Source organism: Nomascus leucogenys, chromosome 9 (assembly GCF_006542625.1).
Source record: "Nomascus leucogenys isolate Asia chromosome 9, Asia_NLE_v1, whole genome shotgun sequence".
Lineage (NCBI taxonomy): Eukaryota > Metazoa > Chordata > Mammalia > Primates > Hylobatidae > Nomascus > Nomascus leucogenys.
Window position 1 is genome coordinate 100,945,639 of NC_044389.1, and position 15,215 is coordinate 100,960,853.

A 15,215-nucleotide genomic window follows, 5' to 3' on the forward strand; every position below is an offset into this window, starting at 1 on the left:
CTCCTGGGACAAGGAAGATAAAAAAATCAGAAACAACAGCATTGTCCTCTCTGCACCCATGATTGGATCCTTATTGTTTAGCAAAGGAGGATCCGTAAACATCCAGAGAAAACATGAACCACGTGGACTTTATGATTCGAGCATTCCCGCCCCTTTTCTAAGCATGACAGTATCCTTGTTTCAACTGATTGGCCACTTTACTTTCTTTTAAAACTCATTGGGGCCAGCGCGGTGGCTCATGCCTGTAATCCCGGCACTTTGGGAGACCGAGGTAGATGGATCGCCTGAGGTCAGGAGTTTGAGACCAGCCTGGCCAACATGATGAAACCTTGTCTCTACTAAAAATACAAAAGTAGCTGTGTGTGGTGGCACATGCCTGTAATCCCAGCTACTCGGGAGGCTGAGGCAGGAGAATTCCTTGAACCCAAGAGGCGGAGGTTTCAGTGAGCTGAGATTGCGCTACTGCACTCTAGCCTGGGTGACAGAGTGATACTCCATCTCAAAAAAAAAAAGAAAAAAGAAAACCTTATTGGAAGCATCCTTCAGTGCACAGTTGATTTTCTTCTACTCTCCTGCTTCATCCACAAAATTAATGTCACAGTGACTCTTAACTGCCATCCCTTTTTGTGTTGTTACTTGAAGTGAAGGATAGTATTTATTCTTTAGTTTCTGTTAAAGAACAAAATTATTTTGACACTACTTGAAATGGTAAGGAAGGCTTTATTCAAGACCATTGCAATGCCATTGAGCCTAACTTGGGATACAGCAAGACGAGTAGGGATTTATAGCCAAAGAAGAGAGGGGAGGGGGTAGTGGATGGGAAATCAGGGGGATTTTTGCTAACTTGACCTGGCAGGATTCCTGCTAAAGGCAGGCTAAGGGCTTAGACATTGACAAAGGCCCCTTTCTGACTAGGCCCTGCTCTCTGGCTGTCAGTAGGTCCAGTTTTTAGCAAGAATGCTGCTGAATCAGTTGAGCTGAAATCTTCCACCCTTGTGATCTCATCAGATCTCTGATGCCTTTGAAGTGGCCTCGTTGTCTGGGGTGATACACGAGATTCATCGTCTCACGCCAAGGAAATCAAGGTTGCAGACACACAAGGAGTGAGCTTAAGAGCGGACATTTAGTACGTGAAAGAAAGAGAAGAGCTCTGTCCTGTAGAGAGAGGGGTCCCAAGTGGGTTTCTGGTCTGCGGTGAGATGCAGGGGGGTTTATAGCTGAGCTTGAGGAGGTGGTGTCTGACTTATATGAGGCACAAAAGATTGGTTGGACCAGGTGTGCCATTTGTATAGGATACAAAAAACTAGTTAGGGCTAGGTGTGCCATTTCCATAGGGCATGAAAAGCTGGCCGCCCCCACCCTAATCTTTTTTTTGAAACGGAGTTTCACTCGTGTTGCCCAGGCTGGAGTGCAATGGCGCAATCTCGGCTCACTGCAACCTCTGTCTCCCAGGTTCAAGTGATTCTCCTGCCTCAGTCTCCCTAGTAGCTGGGATTACAGGCATGTGCCACCATGCCCGGCTAATTTTCTATTTTTAGTAGAGACAGGGTTTCTCCATGTTGGTCAGGCTTGTCTCAAACTCCTGACCTCAGGTGATCCGCCTGCCTTGGCCTCCCAAAGTGCTGGGATTACAGGTGTGAGCCCCACCCCGCCCCCTGCCCTGCCATCCCCACCCTAATCTTTTATGATGCACATGGGTTCTCTGCCTGGCCAGCCCCATGTTGCCTGTTTCTTTTCTTTTTTTTTTTTTTTTTTGAGACGGAGTGTTGCCTCTGTCCCCAGGCTGGAGTGCAGTGGCGTACACATGGCTGACAAAGAAAAGGGAGATGGAGCCTCCATGTTGGACATGCCTGGCCCCCAGGTGGCCCTTTTCTATTGGCACAGCTGCCGGCATTCACCGGTGAAAGCTTCCAGCTTGCTTATTTATGTTTGCAGCTTGATTTTTCAGGCTGTTCTTTGTTAGAAAAAATAGTAATTTATTGGGCTGCTTTTTGTTAGAAGGGAAGCCTTGCCGAGGACTCTTTTACCCTCACTATCTGCCTAAATAATTTCTTTCTGGCGTCCTTATCACCCCAGTCTCAATACCGACTCACCTTGGCCTGCCTTCAGCAGGAGTCCTGTCAGTGGGGGTGGGGTGGGTGAAGAACTTGATCAGATACCCGTGGTGGGGGGATTCTCCGACGTAGCAAACTCACGAAGACAGGGCTGCGGAGGCCTGGCAGGGGCGGGATAGAGAAGGCCAAGGCCAAGGTCAAGGCCGAGGAGAGCAGGGGACTTAGAGGAACCTGCCTCAAGTTTGGTCAAGGAGGGAGTCTTGGTGAGTTCTGAAAATGTCTTCACTGCGATGTTGACACATCAGAATGCTGCTTGTGGAGCTCTGAAATCCAGAGCCCTGGGACCCATCTCAGACCCACTGAAGGGCAAGATCCCCTGCCAGTGAATACCCTCACAGGTGCCTCTGTCGCACAACAGGCCGAGAACCACTTTTCTAAACAAGTCTGCTCGCTTTTGTGAACCCAAAAATATCTGAGACAGGTCTCAGTCAATTTATTTTTATTTTTTTATTTATTTTTGAGACAGAGTTTCACTCTTTCTGCCCAGGCTGGAGTGCAATGGCGCAGTATCGGCTCACTGCAACCCGCGCCTCCCAGATTCAAGTGATTCTCCTGCCTCAGCCTCCTGAGTAGCTGGGATTACAGGCACCCGCCACCATGCCTGGGTAATTTTGTATTTTTAGTAGAGGCGGGGTTTCTCCATGTTAATCATGCTGGTCTTGAACTCCTGACCTCAGGTGATCCACTCGCCTCAGTCTCCCAAAGTGCCGCAATTACAGGCATGAGCCGCTGTGCCCGGCCAGGTCTCAGTCAATTTAGAAAGTTTATTTTGCCAAGGTTAAGAATGTGCCCATGACACGGCCTCAAGAGATCCTGATGACATGTGCCCAAGGTGGTCAGGGCACAGCTTGGTTTTATACATTGTAGGGAGACATGAGACATCAATCAGTATGTGTAAGATGTACATTGGCTAGGTCTGAAAAGGCGGCACAAGTCAAAGCAGAGGCTTCCAGGTCTTAGGTAGATAAGAGACAATGGGTTGCTTTCTTTTGAGTCTCTGATCAGCTCTTCACTGAATACACAGTTTACGGGAATAGTCACTCACACCTCTTAGTCTGGCTCAGTGAAACAATAAGGCAGAGGAAGCAGTCGGGTATGCATTTGTCTCCCGTGAGCAGAGGGAGGACTTTGAATTAGTTAGTTAGTTAGTTATTTTGAGATGGAGTTTCACTCTCGTCATCCAGGCTGAAGTGCAATGGCGCGATCTTGGCTCACTGCAACCTCCGCCTCTTGGGTTCGAGCAATTCTCCTGCCTCAGCCTCCCAAGTAGCTGGGATTACAGGCATGTGCCACCACGCCCGGCTAATTTTTGTATTTTTAGTAGAGACGGGGTTTCGCCATGTTGGTCAGGCTAGTCTTGAACTCCTGACCTCAGGTGATCCACCTGCCTCGGCCTCACAAAGTGCTGGGATTACAGGTGTAAACCACTGTGCCTGGCCAGACTTTGAGTCTGTCTGTCTTTTGCCCACAGGGAATTTCCCTATTGGCGAATCATGAGGGAGGAATGTGGCTTTTTTATCTTTGTAGCTATGTTATTTAGGAATAAAATGCGAGGCAGGTTTGCGTAGTTCCCAGCTTTACTTTTCCCTCTGGCTTAGTGATTTTGGGGTCCTGAGATTTATTTTCCTTTCACACTCTACATAAGAATAGTTTCTGAAGTCCGACCCTTAGGAATCCAAGATTCACCACAAACCCCTGAGGAGAGAGAATGTGGCTGTCCCCGCTGGGGCTGGGGAGGAGAGCTGGATGGGAAATGCTGTGGGAAAATGCCTTTCCCACGTCAGACTCTTCATGCTGCGCTCCCTTTAAGGGTTGGTGTAAATGACGGAAATGATTCCTCATTCACTGGGTAAGGATTATCCTGGAGAGTGGACGTTCCTGGACAACAGCAGAGATGACAGTCCTTGACATCGTCTCCACCCGTGATAAATCGTCACCATGATGATGAATCCAAGAGTCATCAAGTCCAGCAGCTCTTCAGAAAAAAAAAAAAAAAAAAAAATGCAGGCTCCTCTCTGTGTTCAAGGTCCACCCAGCAGTGCAAGGACGAGCTCCAAGGCTGTAGCTTCTCATCCTCCATAAGCCCCGCCCCCGCTTCCTTGCTAGGAACAATGAGATTCCCCAATTCTACATATAACACTATGCAAATGATACTTCATTGGCTCCCATGCCAACCCCAAGACTGCCACTCTCAGCCCCTCCTGTATGTTGCAGAACTGTAGTGAAGACAGGAACACAGGGGCCATAAGAAGTGGAAGAAGGCCTTTGCTGTGCATTCCTGCTGCCCAAGCACTGTTCAGAGGAGCAGACAAAGGATGAAATCAACTCATGCTTCACAGAAAGGCAAACAGAAGTGCAGACCTCTTAAGGGTACATGGCTGGAAGTGCTGCGTCTTCCAATTCCAGATTCATTTATTCCGGGATGGCATCCCTCTGCTGTCCTGGCAAGGGAGCGAGCAGGGGTCAGCTGGCCTTCGTGAAGGGTGCAGTGCAGCACATCTCCCAGAACTGCAGGGCACGAGGGCATGTTGCTGAGGGCAGAAACAGAGACCCTTGGATTCAAGAAAAATCACTCATAAAAAGGAGCAGAGAAGCACCTGTAAGAGTTATTTCATTTCCTGGAATCTCCCTTCCCTAACCCTAGATGTAAATCCACAAGTCTGCGAGGCAGTCGGCTTTCTAGATTGCCTCAGAATATGGTGAGTTTTTTAAAGTAGACAAAATATTAGTAAAGGAAGGAGACTTAACGTTGATCGAAAGTCTGTGTGTGCCAGACATGCTGTGCCGGGCTGTCTGCACTGTTTCTATTGGCAGCTGCTTTAGTTGATGCATCTACTATGTCCGAAGATCAAGGACATCCTGACGTTGTGAATAGGTTTTGCAGTTGAATGAGTCTTCCACAATTAACCCAGCTTTACACGTAGTTTGTAATGTTTTTTTCTTATTTTCTTTCTAGCCCGAAAATCTCTTGTACTACAGTCAAGATGAGGAGTCCAAAATAATGATCAGTGACTTTGGATTGTCAAAAATGGAGGGCAAAGGAGACGTGATGTCCACTGCCTGTGGAACTCCAGGCTATGTCGGTAAGGACAGTGCGCGTGCACACATGTGCCCCTGTGTGTGTGATATCCTCATGTGTGGTGTCACCACGTGTCAACTCCTCAGTCGTCTAAAGCATATGAGCTTGGCATGTAATCACAGCTGCCTTCATTTCCCTTGGGGGAAAGAATAAAAAGATTGAGGGACACTGGAATGAATAATTCATAGCAGGGAAGTGATTTCCCCTGAAAACTTTTGCACAGTTGGGTAGAAATCCCATTTGATTTGGTTGTGGGCCTGACTGGAGGCTGGGAGTTAATTTGGATGAATCCCAGGTTCCATTTCCAGAGATACTGCATACATCTGTTTCTGAGGGATTTACAATGAGACACCGAGATAACAGTAAGGTGCACACACAAGAAAACATTCCAATTACTGAGATAGGAACATCGATGGAGGAACCTGGTTCAGACCTTGACCAAGTCTCTCTCATCAGTCAGTCAACCCTGATCTGTACTGCGATGCTAGGCATTCAAGTTTTTCCTTAAATCACAACCCCCAATTCTTTGTACTAAGCTTCCAAAATGCAGAGAAGACTACTGACAGATCTGAACACTTGGATTCTGATGTTAATCTTTTGACTTCTGGGGTCCTGGAGAAACACCATTAGAACACTTGTGATTGTTCTGAGACCTTCGTTGACATCAGTGTATTCATTCATTCATTCATTCATTCATTCAGCAAATGTATGTAAAGTTGCTACTATGTACCTGATGCTGTACCAGGCACTGGGGTTAAGGCAGTGAATGACACAGACATGGTGCCTGCCCTCATGGAGCTTACATTTTAGTTGGAACAAATAAGCAAACAGGGTCATTTCAGATCTTAAGTGCTATGAAGAAACTAAACCTGGGGGCCTGCCATGGAGTGACAAGGAATCAGGACTGGGCTGAGAGGACAGGGAGGAGACTTGGGCCTTGGTCTCGGTGGCAAGAAGCCAGCCATGTGGGAGTTACAGGACAGCATCCCAGGAAGAGCAACCAGTTTGTGCGAAAGCCCGAAGGCTGGGAGAGAGTACGAGCTAAGAATGTCTGAGAGCAAGGAAAAAGATGCGGTTGGAAGAGTTATGGAAAATGGAGTCTGAGGCTGAATTCTTTTTTGGGGGGCGGGGAGGGGTGGGTGGGTGTGGGTAGGGTACTGAATCTAGCTGTGTCGCAAGGTTGGAGTGCAGTGGCGCAATCCCGACTCACTGCAACCTCCGCTTCCTGGATTCAAGTGGTTCTCCTGCCTCAGCCTCCCGAGTGGCTGGGATTACAGGTGCCTGCCACTATGTCCGGCTAATTTTTGTATTTTTAGTAGAGACAGGGTTTTGTTATGTTGGCCAGGCTGGTCTCAAACTCCTGACCTCAGGTGATCCGCCCACCTCAGCCTCCCAAAGTGCTAGGATTACAGGCGTGAGCCACCGCGCCCGACTGAGGCTAAGTTCTTGTCATGCAAAGTGCAGTGACCTTTCTTCATGAGAATAGCCAGTGAGCCCACCTGAGAGAGGAGGCATATTATGTGACCAGCATCACCCTGTGGGTCTTTGGGGACATCCACAGAACCTTCCCAGGCAGGCTGAGGAGAGCCGGCCTCAAACTAAAGGAGTTACAAGGGGTATTGTGGGAAACTCCAGATGACCTTGGGGCCACTTCGTGGCCTTTCAGGTCCTTGCATATAATTACAGAGCCATGTCAAGCTCGAGTGTCATAGCTCTTCATTTTCAGAGTAACTCAGAGGAGGAAAGACAAGAGCAGGCTGAGGCGGGCAGAGAACAAAATAAGGGGAAGGGAAAGAAGCAGCAGGGTTTAGAAGTGGGGAGACACAGGTGGTGGAAACGTGGCTGGGGAGGAGCTGTGTGGATACCATCGCAGGGGGGCTCAATTCCCTGGATTGTGTGTATGCAGAAGGCACAGAAGAAGAGGTTGCTCTGCTCATTTTTGAAAGGTCCAGTGCATGGCCGGGTGCAGTGGCTCACGCCTGTAATCCCAGCACTTTGGGATGCCAAGGCGGTTGGGTCATTTGAGTCCAAGAATTCAAGATCAGCCTGGCCAACATGGCAAAGCCCCATCTCTACTAAAAGTACAAAAATTAGCCGGGCATGGTGGTGCACACCTGTAGTCCCAGCTACTTGGGAGGCTGAGGCAGGAGAATCGCTTGAACCTTGGGGGTGGAAGTTGCAGTGGGCTGAGATTGCGCCACTGCGTTCCAGCCTGGGTGACAAAGCGAGATGCTATCTCAAAAAAAAAAAAAAAGGCCAGTGTAGGCTTTGATAGAGATTAACAGCATAGCAATCGATCATCTCTTCTAGGATAGGGTGATAATGGTTGCAGGAATAGCATGGTCCCTGGCTGGGGGACATGTGCCTGGGGTGGCGACAGGAGGAAAGAGTGTGTGTGGTATACGCATGGAATTTCTCCAGCTCGGTCTGAGCCATCAGGGAAGCCGTGAATACATGAGATGAGACAAGATGAGTGGGGAGAGCCTCTTCTAACTACCGGGAATCTCAGACATTAGAAAATGAAAAGTCTATTAGGTCATGGTGCTGGTCCTCTTTTCAGTGGTCTCCCCAGGCTGAGAAGGTGCTGATACTGTGGCCTGCCCATCTGTTCCCTTCAGGAAGTTGACCCTTGGGCTGTGATTTAAACGCTCTGACAACCAGTGAAGGCCCCTAGCTACGTACGCATCACGTGCTTCTCATGTTTGGCTGGAAAGCTCCAGCACATTCTAAATTGAGTTTTACTTCTCTGTGTTTTGGCAAAGCCCGCGGGATGGCAGTTTTTCTGCAGTGGCTGAGATTGCGCCACTGCACTCCAGCCTGGGCAATGGAGTGAGACTCATCTCAAAAAAAAAAAAAAAGGAAGAATACAAATGTGAATAAGGTACAAACTCTGACCTCAGTATTGTGAGAGAGACAGCAATCTGCTGCCATCTGCGGGGTCTGGGTCTGTTGATTGCTGTGTCTGGCACTGATGTGTCGGGAATGGTGTTGAGAAGAGTCCATTGCTCTTGCTACTCTAAATGGCAGCCAGGGGGAGCCATTGGATGATGGTGTTGTGAGATACCAGGTTGTCCTGGAGGAGGCTGGGGGAGAGGAGGACTGTAGCAATGGCGCTCTTCTATTGGTTTTGTGTTGACTGAGCGCTGAAACTCCACCAAGAGTGCGCCTCTGGAGTGAGTCGTGTGGAGGGCACACAACTTCAGAGTAGGGAAGGGGCTGCTTTGAAAGCTTGTGTCTGGAAGACATCCCTTAGGCAGTTCCCGGCTGAGCTTGGGCTGTTTCCTCCCTTGCAGTCTGCATGGCAATGTCCTATTCATCCGCCAAAGCCCATTTTAAATGTTACCTCCTTTGACTGCTTTCATGTCACCTTGTCCTCTCCTTTTACATCCTGCTTCTTTCTATGACCCTTTTCTCGTCATGGTCTGATCACATTGCATTAGGGTCGTATCAGTCTGTGTCTCTCACTGCACTGAGTCTTGTTAAATCTTTGTGCAGACACTTCCTGAATGTAGTAAAAACACACAGCTCATGAATCTTAGCCGTGTTTTCTTTCTGTCTTCCCCTTCCATTCACTCAGCATGCGTTTATTGAGTTCCTGCTGTGTGCTGTGTGCATTCGTCCCACGGTATCCACAGGGGCTGGGTTCCAAGATACTTCACACCCTGCAGATACCAGCATCCTCAGATGGTCGAGTTCCTGATATGAAATGCATAGTATTTGCATATAACCTAGGCGTGGCCTCCGTGTACTGTCATTGCTAGATTGCTTACAATACCTGATGCAGTGTAAATGCTGTGGAAATAGTTGTCATAGGTATTGTTTTTATTTGTATTGTTTGTATTGTTTTTTCAAATATTTTTGATCTGTGGATCCACATATTTTGAATCCATGGATACGAGGGCCAAGTGTACAGTGTTTGGTTTGAGAATACAAATATGGGCCGGGCGTGGTGGCTCACGCCTGTAATCCCAGCTCCTTGGGAGGCTGAGGCAGGCAGATCACCTGTGGTCAGGAGTTCCAGACCAGCCTGGCCAATATGGTGAAACCCTGTCTCTACTAAAAATACAAAAAATTAGACAGGCAAGGTGGCAGGCGCCTATAATCCCAGCCTCCCTACTCAGGAGGCTGAGGCAGGAGAATCACTTTAACCTGGGAGACAGAGGTTGCAGTGAGCTGAGATTGCGCCACTGCACTCCAGCCTGGGCAATGGAGTGACACTCATCTCAAAAAAAAAAAAAAAAAAAAGGAAGAATACAAATGTGAATAAGGTACAAACTCTGACCTCAGTATTGTGAGAGAGACAGCAAACAGGTCAGCTTAATGTATGCTAAGGGCTACATCATTCAGCCCTTCAAGAATTATTTATTTATTGCCTACCTTCTGTTCTGGGCACTGGGGTGCGGGCACATCAATAGAAATAGAAGAATAAAACATAAAAATCCCCTCCCTAGTGGCACTTACATCTGAGTGAGAGAGATATAGGCTATAAAGCAAATATTGATAGCTACGTTCATTCGTGTGTTAGGTGGCTTTAAGTACTATGGAGAAAAATGAAGCAGAAAAGATGATAAGAAGTTCGTGTGTTCAGAGGGTGGTGGCAATTTTAACTACAGTGTGCAGGCAGCCGTCACTAAGAGGGTGGCCGTGGTAAAGATTTGATAGGAGCGAGAGAACCGACCATGCAAGTATCTGGAGGGCATTCCAGGCGCAGTGCAGAGGCCTGAAGGCAGGAGAATGTGGGCAAGCAGCAGGGAGCAGGGGAAGCAGGAAGGAGAGGAATAGGAGAGACAGTCGGAGAAGTCCTGAGTATGTGGACCGGGACTTGGAAATCATTGTATAGACTTAACTTTTACTCGGTGATAGGATGCCGTCGGATGCTTCTGTGTTAAGGCAGTGACATATTGTTTTAAACAGGATCCCTCTGGGCTAGGGATTCCTAACCCCTGGGCCTTGGACTGATACTGATTCAGGGCCTGTTAGGAACCAAGCTGCACAGCAGGAAGTGAGAGGCAGGCTGGTGGGCATTCCTGCCTGAGCTCCGCCTCCTGTCAGATCAGCGGCAGTAAATTCTCATAGGAGCTTGAACCCTGTTGTGATCTGTGCCTGCAAGAGATTTAGGTTGCACGCTCCTTTTGAGAATCTAATAATGCCTGATGATCTAAGGTGGAAGAGTTTCATCCTGAAACCATCCCCAGTACCATATCCTTGAAACAATTGTCTTCCGTGAAACGGGTTCTTTGTGCCAAAAAGGTCGGGGATCGCTGCTCTAGGACACAAGCTGGGATCGGGATAGATGGTGGGGGTGGGGTGGAGGAAGGAGATGCGAGAACGCTGCGACATTGATCAGGTGAGACTGTGAGAAGGCTCAGGCATTGATCGGCAAAGGTTTAGGTCAGATTGGTAGCAGCAAAAGTGATGAGAAGCTATCAGATGTCAGGTATATTTCAAAGGCAGTGTCCTCAAGGTTTTCTGAAAGATCGAAAGTAGGGTTTGAGAGAAAGAAAGAAGGCAAGGATCATTCAAAGGTTTTTGGGCCTGATAACCCCGGGAGGGTGCAGTTGTCTTTGCTGGAGGTGGAAGAGCCTGTGGGATGAATAGATTGCAGATGCCTTAGGAGGAGCGCGGTCTCAATTTGTTAAAGTTGACTAGGCCAAGAGGGCAGCTGCAACGTGACCCTGGAACTGTGTGCAGTCGATTCTCGCTGTTCACAGTCATCATGTTCTATTATAGCAAATAGCTGAAAGCACTGAATTAATCAATACTGAACCATTGCTCCTAAGGGAAACACAGGCTGGGTTCCTGTGAGCCTCTGGTCACATTTTCATCCACCGATCAGTACATGACCTTTTCAGAATGTGTGCTTCTGTTTAAAGACACCTTATTGAATATATGTTGTTGAATCATTAACACTGATTCACAGCCCACAGCACCGTAACTCCTGCCTGAAGGAAGCTTCTCTAACCCACCGATTTTCTCTGAAAGGCACATCACGGCCTCTTTGCTGTTAGGAAAGCTAGACAGACTTCAGCACTGTGCTCGGGGCTGTTGTAAACAGGGAGATCTCCAACAAAAACACAAAAATGTGAAAAACAAGGCACCAAATAGAGGGTGAGAAAAGACCCTTGTTTACAGTCTGAGCTGAAACGTGAAGGAGGAGCACCACCTCATTCCGCCCCAGCCTGAAATTCGCACATCAGGCAACTGAAGTATTTGGTCACTCTACGCATGTCTACAAATGACCACAAAGTATTGATTTGGGGGTTGCAAATAACTTTTAGCCAGTAGGCACATCTGCAGATACAGAATCCTTGAGTAATGAGGATCAACTAGATTTGGGAGATGTTAATTTATGGCTGCGTTTTAAAGCCATGAACCAGGATAGGCAGTGGAGGAGAGGAAAGATCCCAGAGCTGAGTCCTGGGGACATCAGGGTGGAGAGGTCAGGGGGACAAGCTGGAGCCCGCAGAGGAGACCAAGACAGAGAAGGGGCAGTGGGTGAAGTAGAAAGAGCGCAGGCAGAGAGTGGCGTGCTCCCCATCAGACATGGAGAAAGTGCTTCACGTAGAAGGTATCACATGTCAGTTGCTGCTACTGAGTCAAGTAAGATGAGGATTTGGTTGAATTTTTTTTTTTTTTTTTTTTTTTTTTGAGACGGAGTTTTGCTCTTGTTGCCCAGCCTGGAGTGCAGTGGCACGATCTCAGCTCACTGCAACCTCTGCCTCCCGGGTTCAAGCGATTGTCCTGCCTCAGCCTCCCGAGTAGCCAGGATTACAGGCATGCGCCACTATGCCCTAGGCTAATTTTATATTTTTGTTAGAGACGGGGTTTCTCCATATTGGTCAGGCTGGTCTGGAACTCCCAACCTCAGGTGATCCACCCGCCTCGGCCTCCCAAACTGCTGGGATTACAGGCGTGAGCCACCATTCCTGGCCCTGGTTGAACTATTAATTAAGTGTGGTGGCCCTGTGGTCAGAGGAATGGCAGGAAGAAGGCGAAACGGGTCTTGGTAAGTACACCAGCAAGCATAATGTCCACCATGGGGCTCGCCCCAGCCGCTCACCTCCTTCCCCAGCCATGGCTTCTCCCTGCAAGGCTCTTGGGACACCATTTTGAATCTTGAGCAAAGAAACTGCTAGAAAGTTTTCCATCTGAACAGGGCAGAGCCCAGCCCCATTTGGCAGCTGTGAGGGAGGAGGGACAGAGAGCTGCCACTTGTGATTCAGGGACCACACTGTCCCCTGGGTCCAAGCCAGGGGCAGAGCGCTGCTGTCTGTTCCCAGCCTAGCATGGTGTCTTCATATTTAGAAAGAAATATGTGAATAAAGATGAGGAAAAGCTTCCATTCCCCTCAGGGCAATCTATAGGTTTATAGCTTGAGTTCAGACTTTTGATAAGTCGAAGCGTTGGTTTCAATTTGTGAATCACCGTTTGATTACTATCTAAATGACTATTCAGCCGAATAGTTAATTCTGCCAGCATGAAGCTATGACTTCAATTTAAATGAGCTCTCTAACAATGAAACCGAAAATGGTGCTTTTTCCCCAAGTATCCCAATGCACAGGGTGCCTTAGGAGGAGGCAAGAGGACTATAAGCACTTTGAACTTCACCCTTTTACATGTGGTGGCTGCCTGGGTTGTACACACCCTTTGCGAGGACTGTGGCCTGTGGAGGCAGCACATCACTTCACTGATAGTGGGAGATAGTGGGCATCCCCATCCATGACACTGAGATGTGGGCGGCTCATAGGGCTGGCTCTGCTGACACCAACAGGTTCTCCAGTAGATTGTGGTAGATGGGTCACACAGATTCATGTGAGGCAGTGTATTTCAGAAGCAACATTAAAATACAGGTGTGAAGGCTGGACACAGTGGCTCATGCCTGTAATCCCAGCACCTTGGGAGGCCAGGGTGAGAGGATCACTTGAGTCCAGGAGTTTGAGACCAGCCTGGGCAACATAGTAAGACCCCCGTCTCTTTAAAAAAAAATAGTAGGTGGGTGTGGTGGCACACACCTGTAGTCCCAGCTATTCAGGAGGCTGACGCAGGAGGATCACCTGAGCTCAGGACTTTGAGGCAACAGCGAACTGTGAGCACACCCCTGCACTCCAGCCTGGGCAACAGAGTGAGACCCCATCTCTAAAAAAATACAGGAGTGCGAGGGATCAATAAGGGTTGGAATGACCAGGGGAAAACTGGAGGACATGGATTTGGAGGAAGGGTAGGACTTGAGCAAAAGTAAGGAGAGTCACAGGTGCAGAGCAGGCAGGGGAAGCAGAGGCCCAGAATCATGGGCTGCTTCTTGGAGGATCTGGGAGAAATGAACAGACTCACTGGGCCTGGAGAGAGGGCTGGCGGAATTGTACTTGGTGATCATTTAGGAGAAACGATGGGCCCATCTGGTGAAAAGTGGCTCCTCAGAATACCATGGTGGCTCTCAGTATGGTATTGACCGGGATTGGGAATCCATTTAATTAAGTCAAGTATAACATTCCCCTTGGTCTCGGCAATAAGAGATAAAAGTCAGAGCTAAGGAAGTTAGTAAAATTATGTATATTGCCTGCTCAGCTGCATTAATTAAAATATCTGAATCACTGAACATCAGTAGTAAGTGACAGAAAACATCCATATCAATCACGTAATTGACGAGACAGATGAGAAACTCCTATTTGGTGGAGGATGGCCTGTTTTCTATCTTTATCTTTTCTTTTTTCAAGAGACAGGGTCTCTGTCCCCCAGGCTGGAGTGCAGTGGCATGATCATAGCTCACTGCAGCCTCGATCCCCTGGGCTCAGGTGATCCTCCCACCTCAGCCTCCTGCAGAGCTGGGACTACAGGTGCACACCACCACACCTGGCTAATTTTTAAATTTTTTTGTAGAGACAGGGTCTATGTTGCTCAGGCTGGTCTCGAACTGCTGGGCTCAAGTGATCCTCCTGCCTCATCCCCCCAAAGTGCGGAGATTACAGATATTAACCACTGTGCCTAGTTGAGAATTTTTTTTTTGAGCCTTATTCAGTGACAGTTCATCACCTAGCAGTATTTTATGTGGAGTGCACAACCACAGCCACACTATTCCATTACGGACGTCACTCAGAAATAAGAAGGAACATGTACAGCTGGTCCATCGTTCTGTCTAGAAGCAGAACTGCACCTTGATGCTTTAGATGGTGGCTGACTGTTACGTTCCTGAGGCTGTCGGGGAAGGAATCGTTCATTTCCTTCTGGAACTTAGTTGCCGTGTTGGCTGCAAAGCCACGATAGACATCTTTGGTCTAGCTCCGCCTTAACTTGCCTAAAATAGTTGAAACGTGTTTCGTCTTGTTCTTCTCTAAAAGGAGATGGAGAACAGTTGGTCAACATTCTTGGTGTATTTTTTTCACTGAGTTAGAGGATTGGTGTTAATTCAGGGATCACTGCACTTCTAGAAGTTGATGTGGGGCGTAGGATTATGATGAGCTCTTGGAAACCAGGGGTTCCAGCCAGCACAGTGTTGGAGCAAGGACCTCTCTCCTCAAAGCCGCCCAGCCTATAGTTGGTGGCAGTCACGGCAGGGGACTTGAATGTAAGCGTCCTCCTCTGTCTGCCATTGATTAGATATGAAGGAGGCCTGCACCTTTCACTTAAACTTGGGGATTCTCAGTTTCTTGTATATAAAATAAATGTGCTGGGCTAAATATTTCCTGTAAATTTTTTTCTGGTTTTAACATTGTATGTTTCTATAGACTTGTGAGTTGGTATCCTTTAAGTACGTAAATATCTACGTGTCAAGGATACTGGCCATCATTTTTCCCACCTTCACTCCACACAGCCAAGAAAAAGGATTCAGTCGATGGACCTCCCCACCATCTGTCTTCTGAGTGATCTCGATTCTTTTCATCTTTCCCCATAGCGCCTCTGTTCCCAGTCCTTTCATGTTCACTCCTCGATGTGGTTGCTCCCCAACAGAGCTTGCTTTTTATTTGTTTCTCACTTAAATACCATATTTTGGTCCATGACTATAAGCATTACATCATTGTTCTCAT

At 48.0% G+C, this 15,215-nt stretch overlaps 1 protein-coding gene across 5 annotated transcripts in view; it reads left to right on the forward strand.

The window, feature by feature from the left end:
* CAMK1D (calcium/calmodulin dependent protein kinase ID) overlaps positions 1–15,215 on the forward strand; it is a 485,162-nt gene that overhangs the window by 414,590 nt on the left and 55,357 nt on the right. For all 5 annotated transcript variants that reach the window (XM_030819267.1, XM_030819264.1, XM_030819268.1 and 2 more), the window contains exon 5: positions 5,071–5,197. In XM_030819267.1, the coding sequence (XP_030675127.1) occupies positions 5,071–5,197 (127 nt within the window). The remainder of the gene's footprint in view (positions 1–5,070; positions 5,198–15,215) is intronic.